General features: G+C 45.5%; 1 protein-coding gene across 6 annotated transcripts in view; it reads left to right on the forward strand.

Moving 5' to 3' along the window:
- The window catches only part of inpp4b (inositol polyphosphate-4-phosphatase type II B), a 308,267-nt gene that overhangs the window by 244,998 nt on the left and 49,077 nt on the right, over positions 1–14,192 (forward strand). For all 6 annotated transcript variants that reach the window (XM_079812754.1, XM_079812753.1, XM_079812757.1 and 3 more), the window contains one exon: positions 4,657–4,795. In XM_079812754.1, the coding sequence (XP_079668880.1) occupies positions 4,657–4,795 (139 nt within the window). The remainder of the gene's footprint in view (positions 1–4,656; positions 4,796–14,192) is intronic.

A 14,192-nucleotide genomic window follows, 5' to 3' on the forward strand; every position in this document is an offset into this window, starting at 1 on the left:
TTCTCTTATATCGGGATCCTCCACCATTTCTCTTTAAAAATTCTCGTTTTAGACTCTAATTCATGTCCGGTGTTTAGTTTCGCTCTATCCTCTGCGCTTCTGCGTTCATCAGTACGCATGCGTCTAGGGTTCAAAGGTCAAGGGCTACTCTTTCGCCATAAATCGATGCGTACGGCAATCCGCCCTTTAACAATTATAGTTACATTTTTGCCAACGAAATAAACCAATTTAAAGCCATTTGTGTGGTGTGGCTTTTGTGTTCCTGGTGAAGTGCTAGTGCTGATTTCAGCATGCAGTTTAAAGGAAACGTTTGCTAGCCTTGGTCTTTAAATAACATTAACATTCATTTGTGTGCAGCCTTCATTACAATAACTGTCCTGGTTAGAGTGTCGCCTTAATGCAATGTTGTTTTGAGCCAATTAATTGCATTCCCGCTGAAAAACAAGTGTTCTAGAGCAAAAATATTGCCTATAAATAGTGTATCAAACCCGCCACAGCAATGATCAACCTCTCCTCCATTTTGCTTGGGAACTAATGTTCGGTCTGAACCAAAGTTTACACGACTGCGTTCTCTGGAATCCTCTCTACATTCTGATTGGCTGCTGCCGAACCACGTCATAGCTCATTACAATAAAGTTGACCTGATTTCAACTCTCCTCGACGCCCAAAACGTCCAAGACGCACCACGCTCACATTGAAAATGAATGACTTCCGGCCACTTTGACGCTCTCGCCGGTGGTGTGAACGCACAGTTAGGTTTCAACTTACTCAAATACAAATGTAAAAATAATAATAAAAACTTTAAAGCGGTTCAAATGTTGACTTATCTTAGTAAGATGCGATTATATATACTTTATACTCTTTATTATATACCGAAATAGACCACGGTGAACGTATTTAGACAGTTTGTGAACCCTGTTTTGTTTTCAGACAGTTTAATATAGCCCAGGACAAACGTTACTGTCGCTCATCAACGTCAGGTGACAGGAACTGCCCTGCGTAGGCTAGACTGTCCAATTTAAAGGGATATTTCACCCAAAAATTTACATTCTGTCATCATTTACTCACCCTCAAGTTGTTCCAAACCTGTATGAGTTTCGTTGTTTCTCTAAACACAAAAGAAGATATTTTGAAGAATGTTTGTAACAAAGCAGATAGAGCAACCATTGACTACCATGGTATTTTTCCCTTACTATGGTAGTCAATGGTTGCTCTATCTGCTTGGTTACAAACATTCTTCAAAATATCTTCTTTTGTGTTTAGAGAAACAACGAAACTCGTACAGGTTTGGAACAACTTGAGGGTGATTAAATGATGACAGAATTTTCATTTTTGGGTGAACTATCCCTTTAACAACGCTCGGTCCAACCTTCGAAGGCGTGGCCTTTGAAGTCCAAGTCCTTTGAAGGATGCAGCCTCTGAAAGAAAAATGAAATGACACTCTAAATACGACACTAAAACCGCCAGTAGGAGGCAGCAAATCACCGTCTTAATGAGTGAGTCATTGAATCATTCATTCAACCGATTCATCCAAACGGCTGATTCCTTCAGGAACGAAGCAAGTGACCGCCTTTATGATTGGCCCCTTGAATCAATGACTGATCAATGATTCGTTAAAAACCACGGTTTCATTCAGTAATAATAACACCGCTTGGACACGCACAACAGTTCTGGCTTTGTTTGGAACTATATTCATTATCAACAGACAATATTGTGTCTGAAATGTGATGTTTATTGAACTGTTGTATAAAATCAATATCACATTTGCTCGTGTGATATTGCTAAACTATATCATATGATATAAATATAAGACAAAAACCCATACAGGGGCATTTTTTGCCCTCAAATCTTGAATTTTAGTGGCATTTTAACTTTGACTGTGCCCTGCATCATGTTCATAACTACTGCACGTAATGTAAAAGATGACATACAGGTCTGAGACGGGTGGGGCGCATTAAAAGAGTCGATCGTTATTAACTCTTGATAACTTTTCATGGGCAAATACCACTAATTGTCTTCAGAAAATGTATACTATTAAAGTGTTATTGTTATATATAACTACATTTTAGTAATTAACGCTTATAAACACTGTTATAAGTGGTGTTTGCTAAGACAAACGGTTTCAACAAACCCTAGTATTAAACTGAACGGGTTTCTTTTGTAAATTGGTATTAGTTTCAAGTCTTGCTCCTCAAGTGTCTCTCAAGTGTCACAGAGACTGACAGTTGCAGCAGCTGTGCTCTGACGTATTTGATTGGATCTTGAGAGGTTGAATCATTCCACAGGACTAGAGGCGAGACAGGGACACGGTTAACAACCAAGCCAGTGGCATTAGCACATGCGGCAGCCGCTATTAGCATCTGTTAGCAGAAACCTTTACCACAGAAACTGAAAGATGACCGCAAACTACAACCTCTTATTAAGAGGCTCAGGAATATGTGTTCTGTTTGTTAAGTCAATGGTGCTGTGAAACACTGATCCTGTAATTGCCTTCAAGAGTATGTGTGTGTGTGCGTGCGTGTGTGTGTGTGTGTGTGTGTGTGTGTGTGTGTGTGTGTGTGTGTGTGTGTGTGTGTGTGTGTGTGTGTGTGTGTGTGTGTGTGTGTGTCATAACCATGGCTAACAGGAGAGGATTAGAGGCCATGATAAGACAAGCATCTCTAATCAATGGCAAAATAACTTGTGTGCCCTTGAGCTCCACTCACAAGAGAGAAGGGAGAAGGAAGTCTGAAGTTTGCTGTACATTAAGCTAGACCTGAAGTATGTTGTCGTTTTTCTCTCAGAATGATTCACATTCGTGTTGCCTTTAATTCTATTTGACAATAGAAATGTCATCTTTTGGTGCTCTAGACAATATTCCAGAGTAAAAAAAAAAAAAATGTGGTAACCAGCAACATATTAAACCTGAACTCATGTTTAATTTGATCTGACAGTCCAAGCGGCTGTGGTCCGCGGTACGTTTGTGTGTGTGCCGCTTCTACAGTCATTTTAATGAGACCCGGAGCCATATTACAGAAACATCCTGATGCAGAATTTCAATTAGGATTTATGTGCGTTCTGTTGAACTCGTCTAGATCTTAATTTGACATTTAAAGGTGCAGTGTGTAGTATTTATGAGGATCTAATGACATAAATGCAATATAATATACATAACTATGTTTTCAATGGAGTATAAAGACCTTACATAATGAACTGTTTATTACGGCATTTCTGTCTCCATACACCGCGGGTCTCCTTACAGTGAAGTCGCCATTTTGTGCCGTGTTGTTTCTACTTTAGCCCTAAACGGACAAACTTCTCTATAGAGTGCTAGTCACTCTCTGCTCTTTCCGACGACGGCATTTTTGTCCTGTGTCAGCCCCCGTAGCTTCTCTATGTGCTTCGAAAGGGAGGGGTGAGCAGTGTGAGGTGCAATTCACAACCTCACCACTAGATGTCCCTAAAATATAGGACTTTTTTTGTAATAAAGCACCAGAAGCGGAAAACAATCTTTTGGTTGTTGAAGAAACTTTGTTGAAAGGAGTGAAGCACACATTTAGAAAATAATTATCTGAACTCTAAACAATCCTTAAAATCCTTAAAATAAATTAAGCAAATAAAGTAACTGTTCAAAGCTACACTCTAAAAATTGCTGGGTTAAAAATAACAATTGGGTTGTTTTAACCCAGCAATTGGGTTGTTTTAAGCAAACATTTAACCCAACCGCTGAGTTAAAACAACCCAATTGCTGGGTTAGTCCATTTTCAACCCAACTTGGGTTATTTTTAACCCAGCATTTTTTAGAGTGTAAGCTGTTCAATATTAAATAAAATTAACATATATACAAAAGTTTACTTTTCAGAAGTATGCATCACTCATCAGTGTAAATAATAACAAATAATTATAATATATAATGTAATATATAAATGATATAATGCATATAAGTATTAATTCTTTTGAATATTTTAGTATTTAATAACTATTATTTGCTTATGTGTGTAAAATGTATATGTATATACAGTGTGTATATATATATATATATATATATATATATATATATATATATATATATATATATATATATATAGTGTTTACCTTTTAGAAGTATGCATCAATCATCAGTATAAATAATAAAAAAGAATTATACTATTATATAATATTATATATAAATCGCATATACAAAGTAAAATATACAAAATAATTTATTGTAATATTTTAGTTATATTTATTGATGCATAAATTTACAAAATAATATTATTTATTTTATATAATCTAACAATATCATTTAATATAATTCATATATTAACATTTATTTAAAAAGACTGTTTTAATACTTCTTTATTTTTAATTATATGGTTGCTGTTTAATGATTGGTAAGTTGCGGGAAATTAGTGAAAGACATTTTCCAGTCAGACTCTGAATGGAGGCCTGAATTCATGTCTGGCTATTACCCCCAAAACAGCGCAGAAGATGCAAAAAATAAATAAGTCTGGGCCTGCTCATGGACCACACTGCAGTTTTGGTAGTGAATAGCTCATCAAATGGGAGTCAATCTCCCGAAAGATCCTTCCTGAAGTCACTCGCACACTCAGTGCTCCTGACGACTGTGTCTGGTGTACATGTCAGGTTTATGCAGTGTAAGTGTTGGTCCATTAACGTTTGCTTTGACTCTTCTAGGACAGGGTCTGGGCCAGTGTGGCGAAGAGTTTGAACTGTGTCATCGCCATGGTGGATAAACTACAGGAGCAAGACAACAACAACCAGGAATCAGCGCCCTGCCACACGCTCGCCGACGTCATCACCTCACACAGCCCCGGTACGTCTCTCTCTGTCCAACCACACACCAGTTATCCATCACAAGCTGCACTGACCCATCAAATGCCTAAATGTTAAAATAATAAATCAAATATGCCAAACGGAGGCTGGAATGATCAATTAACTGCTTAGAATAGGATTTAATTTCTTAGGGTGAAGCATAAACTGTGAGAAAACAATTTAAAATGTAATCAAATTATTGGCTCTGGATTGATTATGAAAAAATATATATATTTGTGTTATACTTCATGCTCCCCTATTATGAGGATTAGAAATTGCGTTATTAGAAAAAATCTTAAATAGAGAAAAGTGGAGATGAATTATTTTGTTCCTCATCATTTTAATAGCAGTAATATTCCACATGTGTCGCCAACTTTAGGTGAGCTTCTGATGGCGAATTTTCCACTTTGACTCTGTGAGGATTTTTCACTACACTTTCACTGGTTTTACTTCTCTTTTTTCACACTTTAATAACAACCCACGTCTTTTTTCCCCGAGCACATGTCAGATCTGTCATTTGAGAGATGAATATTAGCAGCATCCACGGATCTTCTGTCAGACAGGAATAGTTAAAAGCAACTTCTGACACTGTGCTATTAAAGTGTAGGGGGAAAACTGTAGAGGTGATGACAAGCGTGCAGTTTTTAATATAGCCGATGCTGCCACCACTTGGACAGCGTCTGAAATTGCATTCCACAATATACTGAATGTTCTGATTGACAATGACGCTTTATATTATCCTAAACTCATATAACTTAATTTCTGACAACTTTGCATATTCAGAATTTTATATCAGGTCATGTTAAAGCAATTGGTTTTTGATTGTTTATGATTGTAAACAATTTGAAATGTGTGCTTTGCTAAAGTCTGATATTTTCATTGCAGCAGTTTCATACAGTTATCATAACTACTGACTCATTTATTAATAAGAATGCAAATGTGAGCTTGTGTTTTCTCCTCACACAAGATTGCATCTTTGCAAGAGCTTTCTCAGCAGTGTTTACATTTTGTGTGACAATGTCAACATTTAAATGCAGTATTAAATGTTACGGAGTGTTTATTCACACCAAGTGCAAATAACGTGCCTTGTTAGCTCCGCCTAACAATGCCTGGTTGGGCTAAACAACAAGAAAACAAATGCTTGTATTTCCACATCTTCAGTGGCCTCTACGCCGTGGGCTACTCGTCAATTTTCATTTTTACTGCTGCGTCCTTGTCCGCGTCGACATGAAATTACACATGCAGAGGGAGTCCGTGTAGAATTGACGTGTTATTACATTTTTGGAGAGGTGCACGTCAGGGTCCGTCGTATGCTAGGTGTGCAACACACAGTCGTAGCAACGCCGTACACTCGACGCAGAAGTATAAATTGGGCTTAAGGCTTAAAGGGATAGTTCACCCAAAAACATCTCGGTTACGTATGGTAACCCTCGTTCCCTGAAGGAGGGAACGGAGACGTACGTCGGTATTACCGATGAATTGGGATCACTTTAGAGAGCCCCTATCAGCTTCGAGATTTAGAGAACAGGCCAATGGGCCATTGGCGTGCGAGATTTGCATCTCGCGCTCCGCCCCGCATCGCGGGTATAAACAGGAAGCGAGAGCATCGCACTGACGTTTTTCACTGAGGAGCCGAACTAGTGACTCGGCCATGCAGTGATGGTAAGGAACTGTGGCGACGGGACGTACGTCTCCGTTCCCTCCTTCAGGGAACGAGGGTTACCATACGTAACCGAGACGTTCCCTTTCAGTCGGTCACTACGACGTACGTCGGTATTACCGACGAATTGGGATCCCTATGGAAAACGCCACAGTTACTACCACTTCCAGCGCCCAGCGAGAGCCCCTCTGACCCCGTTCTGATGCGGGCGGGGAAATTCACGCAGGGAGAGTCATACTGCTGTTCCGCAAGACCCATTCAGCAGACTTATTGGATAACGCTGGGAAAGCGTGCCCAAAGGACGCTGCGGGAGCCACATCATGCCCGGAGGGAGTTACCATGTGGAGAGAACACGTATGGGCTGGCCGTGGGCAGCACAACATACGGAAGTCCCAGAGGTGGCCCCGGCCTATACAGGTGGGGGACGACACCGAACTGAGACGGCAGAGGAACTCTGCCAAGGGAAAGACACGAGCTCACCGTAGGGAGCTGTACCGTGGAGAATACACGTATGGGACCGCCGTAGGGGTCACGACATACGGACCCCAGTCCGACACAAGTTCCACCAATGCATACAAGTGCCAGACCTGGCGTCAGACGCTCCGCCACATCCGACTGCCGAGGGGTGCGGAGGACTCAACAGGGTTCGCCAATCCTGGGGAACTCGACTGGAGAAAATAAGCGCACGTATCCGTTCCATGGGGAAGGGAATGGCGCAGCAAGCCGACACTTAGAACGGGCACTTCAGCTGCTGACTATGGGAAGCGAGCACACGAGAAGCCACCGGTTCTACACGTAGGCTATAAAACCTAGCGAACGTGTTAGGTGTCGCCCAGCCCGCAGCTCTACAAATATCTGTCAGCGAGGCGCCACGAGCCAGCGCCCAGGAAGAAGCAACACCCCTGGTGAAGTGGGCTCTTAACCCGAGCGGGAAGGGCACGTCTTGGGCTTCATAAGCCAAGACGATGGCGTCCACTATCCAGTGGGCCATCCTCTGCTTGGAGACAGCCTTTCCCTTCTGCTGTCCTCCGTAACAGATGAAGAACTGCTCTGAGGTCCTAAGCTTTGCGTTCTGTCAACATAGACGCGCAGGGCGCGAACTGGACAGAGAAAAGCCAGGGCTGGGTCTGCCTCCTCCGAAGGCAGCGCTTGCAGGCTCACCACTTGGTCCCGGAAGGGAGTAGTGGGATTATGGGTAGTCATGATTGCGCTATAGCGGCAACATACACCTTGAGGGTGGAGGGAGACAGCTTTCGCTCCAGCCCGTCTTGAAGAAAAGAGAGCACAGATCTGACCGAACACTTTCGGGGGTCTTCTCGGTGAGAAGAGCACCAGTCGACGAACAGGTTCCACTTCAGCGCATATAGCCGTCTCGTAGAGGGGGCTCTGGCGGAAGTGATGGTGTCAACTACCGCTTGTGGTAGGTCACCTAGAACCTCCGCATCCCGTCCAGGGACCAGACATGGAGTTTCCAGAGGTCCGGACGCGGGTGCCACAGGGTGCCGCGTCTCTGAGTCAGGAGGTCCTTCCTCAGAGGAATGGGCCAAGGAGGTGCTGTCGCGAGGAGCACTAGTTCCGGGAACCAAGTCCTGTTGGGCCAGTACGGAGCTACCAAGAGGAGCTGCTCCTCATCCTCCCTGACCTTGCACCGTGTCTGTGCAAGAAGGCTCACTGGGGGGGAACGCATATTTGCGTAGGCCCCGGGGCCAGCTGTGTGCCAGGGCATCCGTGCCGAGGGTTCCCCCGGGCAGGGAATAGTACCACTGGCAGTGGGTCGTGTCGGGGCGGCAAACAGATCGATCTGTGCGGCCCCAAGCGACTCCAAATCAGCTGGACCACCTGGAGGTGGAGTCACCACTCCCCGGGCAGCACGGGCAACCGTGACAGCTCGTCGGCCGCACGATTGAGCGGGCCCCGGAATGTGGATGGCACGAAGGGACCTCAGATGCTTCGGACTCCACAGAAGGAGATGGCGGGCGAGTTGGGACATGCGGCGGGAGCGTAGACCACCCTGTTTGATGATGTACGCAACAGCCGCAGTGCTGTGCGTCCGGATCAGAACGTGCTTGTCTTTGAGCGACCCTTTGAGGTGGCTGAGAGCAAGACGAACCGCCAGCAACTCCAGGCAATTGAAATGCCATTGCAGTTGGGGCCCCGTCCACAGACCCGATACTGCAAGCCCGTTGTACGTGGCACCCCAGCCCGTGGAGGAGGCATCCGTGGAGACAACAGAATGCCTGGACACTTGTTCTAGAGGCACTCCTGCCCGTAGAAATGAAGGGTCCGACCACGGGCTGAAGGTTTGGCGGCATCTCGGCGTCACTTGGACACGGAGGGACCCACTGTGCCACGCCCATCACGGGACTCGGTCGTGTAGCCAGTGTGGAAGCGGTCTCATATGGAGCAGCCCTAGCGGCGTTACTGCGGCTGCTGCTGCCATATGCCCCAGGAGCCTCTGAAATTATTTCAGTGGAACCGCTGTACTGCGTTTGAACGTATTCAAGCAGCTCAACACCGACTGGACGCGCTCCTCGGTGAGGCGCACTGTCATGGCGACCGAGTCGATCTCCATCCCGAGAAAAGAGATCCTCTGTACGGGACAGAGTTTGCTCTTCTCCCAGTTGACCCGAAGACCCAACCGGCTGAGGTGCCGAAGCACCATGTCCCTGTGTTCGCACAACTGTTCCCGCGACTGGGCCAGAATCAGCCAGTCGTCGAGATAGTTGAGAAGACGAACACCACGCTCTCTCATGGGAGCAATGGCCGCCTCCGCGACTTTCGTGAAGTCACGGGGCGACAGGGACAGCCCGAAGGGCAGGACTTTGTACTGACATGCCCGTCCGTCGAAAGCAAAGCGTAGAAACGGTCTGTGTCGAGGGAGAATCGAGACATGAAAGTACGCGTCCTTCAGGTCGATCACTGCAAACCAATCCTGGGGACGGACGCACCTGAAGATGCATCCTGTGGAGGGAACGGTTCAAGTAAGGCAGGTCCAAGATTGGCCGTAACCCGCCGCCTTTCTTGGGTACAATGAAGTACGGGCTGTAGAACCCGGACTTCATATCGGCTGGAGGGACCGGCTTTATCGCGTCCTTTGCCAGTAGGACAGCGATCTCCGCCTGAAGCACGGGGGCATCCACCCACGCAATAGACGTGAAGTGAACGCCCCCGAACTTGGGCGGACGCCGGGCGAACTGAATCGCAAGCCGAGTCTGATGGTACAGATGACCCAGCGAGACGGGCTGGGGAGCGCTAGCCAGGCCCCCAGAGACCGAACAAGCGGGGTCATCGGTACCACAGACGTACCCGCAGCAGGGCAGCGAGGCGGAATGCAGGGACCCCAGGACGACATGGGAGTGGTCCGTGTAGGGGTCTGGGTCTGACACACGACCTGCATCCGCTGAGGGGGTGCGCGAGTGTGGGAAGGCCGCTTGAGTGCGTTCCCACAGCCGGCACCCCCTGCTGGCGATTTGGAGAGGCACCAGAGGCTGACAAGGCATGGGAGTGTTGTACACCGCCCAGCGCGCTCTCCAAATGAAGGAGGGGCTGAGCGTGGCAAGGCTTTGTGGCGTTGCACACGGTCTGCCTCACCTCCTTCCTCAGCGGGGGAACAAGAGCGGCGAGGCATAGCGTCGCGCACTGTCGTCCACACACCGCTGAGAAGAGGGGAATGAGAGTGGCGAGGCTTGTAGCGTCACACACTGCCATTCTCGCCCTCTTGTGGGGAGGGGAATGAGGGCGGCGAGGCTTGTAGCGTCACACGCTGCCATTCCTGAACTCCCGAGACCCAGAGATATTGGAACTGTTCTACTTTTTTTTTTTTTTTTTAAGATATATATATATTTGGGTACCACTGGCTGTTTTTAACCCCAGTGGCGGAACAGAATTACTAATGGTTTTTACCCGGCCTTCCTCCGGGGGAAGAACAGTCCCGAACCAAATCCGGGTCAATGGTGTTTCTGGACATCGTCTAGCCAAGGGCCAGCGCTGTGCGCAGCTCAACCTCGGCTGAGAACTACCCTCATGCCCTAAGCAGGGCGGAGGTGGCCTGCCAGTTGCACTGCCACCCCACCGATGAGGGTAGTGAGAGAGAGGAAAACTTTATACAGATTATGGCCCTATTGGTGTTCCATATTTTGGCACCAATAGTTCCATAATGCAAAAGCCTTCCAACGCACATCCGGGAAAGGCAAGGGGCAGGCAAGGCGACTTATGCGTTGCACTATGCCTCAGCCACCCGGGAAAGCATGGCTGTCGAGCATGAATCGGATTCAGCACGAGCTCCCACTATTATAGTGGGAATCTCAGCATCATCTTCATTTTCAACACATAACAGCCCTCTCTCCGATGCAGCGATTGACATCTGTCCTCTGCTAGAGCCCCAAACGAAACGCTAGGTCCTTTTTTTTTTGTTATTTTATTTATTTATTTATTTTTTTGGACCAGCAATCCCATCTGTAAGCTACCAGCAGACATGGGAGACAGTGGGCGTGGCCGTGAGACGGCACACGGCGCGCTGAACACTCAAGCCCTTATGAAAAAGGCAAGACGAACAGCGCGCCGACGTGGCTATGCTCTCATTAGAGAGCATAGACCACCCACAAACAAAGTCTCAACATGCGTAGCCGGCGAGTGACGCGCGCTGAGCTGCCGTGGCAACCCGCGCTGTCACTCGGCAGCTAGACGGCACACGGCGCGCTAAACACTCAAACCCTCACGCGGAAGGCGAGATGACCAGCGCGTCGACGTGATCCCGTTCCCCTGAGAGAACATGGATCACCCACGACACAGTCTCAACATGTTTATGCAAGAGGGATCGTGGCCGTCAGGACAGGAAACAACCGCATCCAGAAACGCACGAGTGGAATGACGTCTTGAAAAAGACACAGTGTCACACCCGTGTTGCTCTTTTGTGAGGAAACGCTCTTTAAACAGTGCTGAAGCACCCAGGGGAAGACCGCGGCAACACACAGGTGGTAAGTGCAGTCCTGTGTTTGCACTCACTGAAACAAACGCCCTCACCAGACCGACAGTTGCTGTGAGAACAGCAGTTTGTTATGCTGATGCAGCGGTGAACATGCGGTCGCACTGATTGTGCCTTTTCGCCAACACAGAGCGTCCTTCTCGTTCTCTGGAGCATCTCTCTTGCAGATAGGCTTTCTTTTAGAAAAGCAGGCTTGCTTCATCAACGCCGTTCGGCTCCGAAGTGAATGACGTCAGTGCGATGCTCTCGCTTCCTGTTTATACCCGCGGCGCGGGGCGGAGCGCGAGATGCAAATCTCGCACGCCAATGACCCATTGGCCTGTTCTCTAAATCTCGAAGCTGATTGGGGCTCTCTAAAGTGATCCCAATTCGTCGGTAATACCGACGTACGTCGTAGTGACCGACTGAAAGGGAATGAAAATTAGCCTCATGATTTGAATGCGGAATACTGAATTTTACTTGATAAAGTTTTAAATATGGATATTTCTCTTACACAAACGCATCGATTCGCTTCAGAAGGCCTTTATTAACTCCCCGGAGCCATTTGGAGCAGTTATTTGACGGACAGATGCACTTTTTATGGACTTCAAAAACAGAGCAACAGTCACTGCTGTTCTAATGCTTGGAAGAGCCAGGACTTTTTTAATATAACTCAGATTTTATTCGTATGAAAAAAGAATGTCATATACACCTAGGATGACTTGAGGGGGAGTTAATCATGGGCTAATTTTCATTTTTGGGTGAACTATCCCTTTAAGGATCTAGCTTTTGAAGCGATCGATCCGGGTTCGAATCCGCCTTTTGCTGAGCTCGCTCTTCTCAGTTTTCCCATTGCATCGGAAAGACTTTCAATAAAAATAAAGAAAATGTTCTACAAATGGAAATAAAGTGCCTAACGAGATGTTTCATAATAATAAAAGCATTTATTGGGTAGGTGTAGGGAGGGCTTTTATTGTCCTGTTAAGGCGGCACCCATTTAATAATTTTAATAAATATAATAATTTACACTCTGTTATTATTGCATCCTGTCAATCTACAACAATACTGAGGTGCAAATAGTATGTATCTGTCAAAATAAAGTATAAATAGCATGTAATTACTATTTACACATCTCCTCAACCTACACCATTGTGCAGCACCACCTGGATGATGTGACGGCAGTCATTTTGCGCCAGAACGCCCACCACACACACCAGCTGATTGGTAGAGAGGAGACAGAGTGATGAAGCCAAAAGTTTACATATATGGGGATGAATAGGAGGCCATGATGGACAGAGGCCAATGGGCAAATTTGGCCAGGATGCCGGGGTTACACCCCTACTCTTTATCGAAAGACATCCTGGCATTGTTAATGACCACAGAGAGTCAGGACCTCGGTTTAACGTCTCACCCGAAGGACCGTGCTTGTTACAGTACAGTGTCCCCATCACTATACTGGGGTGTTATAGGACCCACACAGACCACAGGGTGAGCCTCACTAACACCTCTACCAGCAGCATCCTAGTTTTCCCAGGAGGTCTCCCATCCAGGTACTAACCAGGCCCTGCTTAGCTTCAGTGGGAAACCAGATATGGCTGCTGGCATATTGCAAAGAACTACTTTTACATGGTGTAAATAGAACATATCAACCTTTTTTTATTTGGTATGCTATTTCATGCAGTGTAAATAGAATCTAGTTAATATTTACACTTCATGTAAATAGCATCTATCACTATTTGCACGTAGTGTAAATAGCCATTATCGCTAAGAAAACACGCTAGTTTTACTTTCACTCAAATAGCTGCTGCAAAAATGTTATTGTGTCTGTGCAAATACTTCACATTACACAAGAAATCCAAAGGCATGATGAAGTGACGTCGGACCGGTTTAGGTTGATGTCTCGTGTCATGCACATAAAATGTTTATTTACTGAGCAGCAATGCAGATCAATAGCGTGAATACACCCTGGGTGGGAACCAAACTATTGTACATGACTCTGTTTTTAGGAAATGGGGTCAATAAAAAAGACACACAGTGCAGATGAGTAAAGTTCTGCCAAAGATCTGATGACTAATGCGAAACACATTCAAACCTGGAGCTTATTGCAAAACAAATACGCATTAAAGGGGCACGGTAGATCTAGTCAGCAGATTAATGAGTCCGAATGAAGCGCTTTCTGTCTAAACCAACAAATGATTTATTATGATTCACAGAGCTGAATGACAAATGGCAAGAATAACAAGCCATTGCATGTGAAATTTCATCAGGGCAGCTGCATTTGGCTTTTAGAATGGATTTTTTTTATGAAGCAGGAGTCTGAACATGTTAACACACTTTCCCCGGTTTCACAGACGAGGCTTAAGCTCGTCCCGGACTAAAATGATTGTTTGAGCGGTTTTAACTGAAAGCATATCTTAAAATATGTCAGTATTTATTAAGACTGTATTTATTAGTGAGTCACTGAATCATTAGTTCAACTGATTTGTTCAAAAACATTGATTCAGTCAGGAACGAAGTAAATGACTCTCTTTATTAGTGAGTCACTGAAACATTAATTCAACCGATTCATTCAAACACATTGATTCAGTCAGGAACGAAGCAAATGACTGTATTTATGAGTGAGTCATTGAATCATTTGTTCAACCGATTAATTTAATAATTGATTAATGAATTAAGTGACTGTCTTTATGTGTGAGTCACTGAATCATTAATTCAACCGATTCGTTTAAACACATTGATTCAGTCAGGAACGAAGCAAATGACTGTCTTTATGAG

The sequence above is a fragment of the Gobio gobio genome (assembly GCF_949357685.1).
Source record: "Gobio gobio genome assembly, chromosome: 3".
NCBI lineage: Eukaryota > Metazoa > Chordata > Actinopteri > Cypriniformes > Gobionidae > Gobio > Gobio gobio.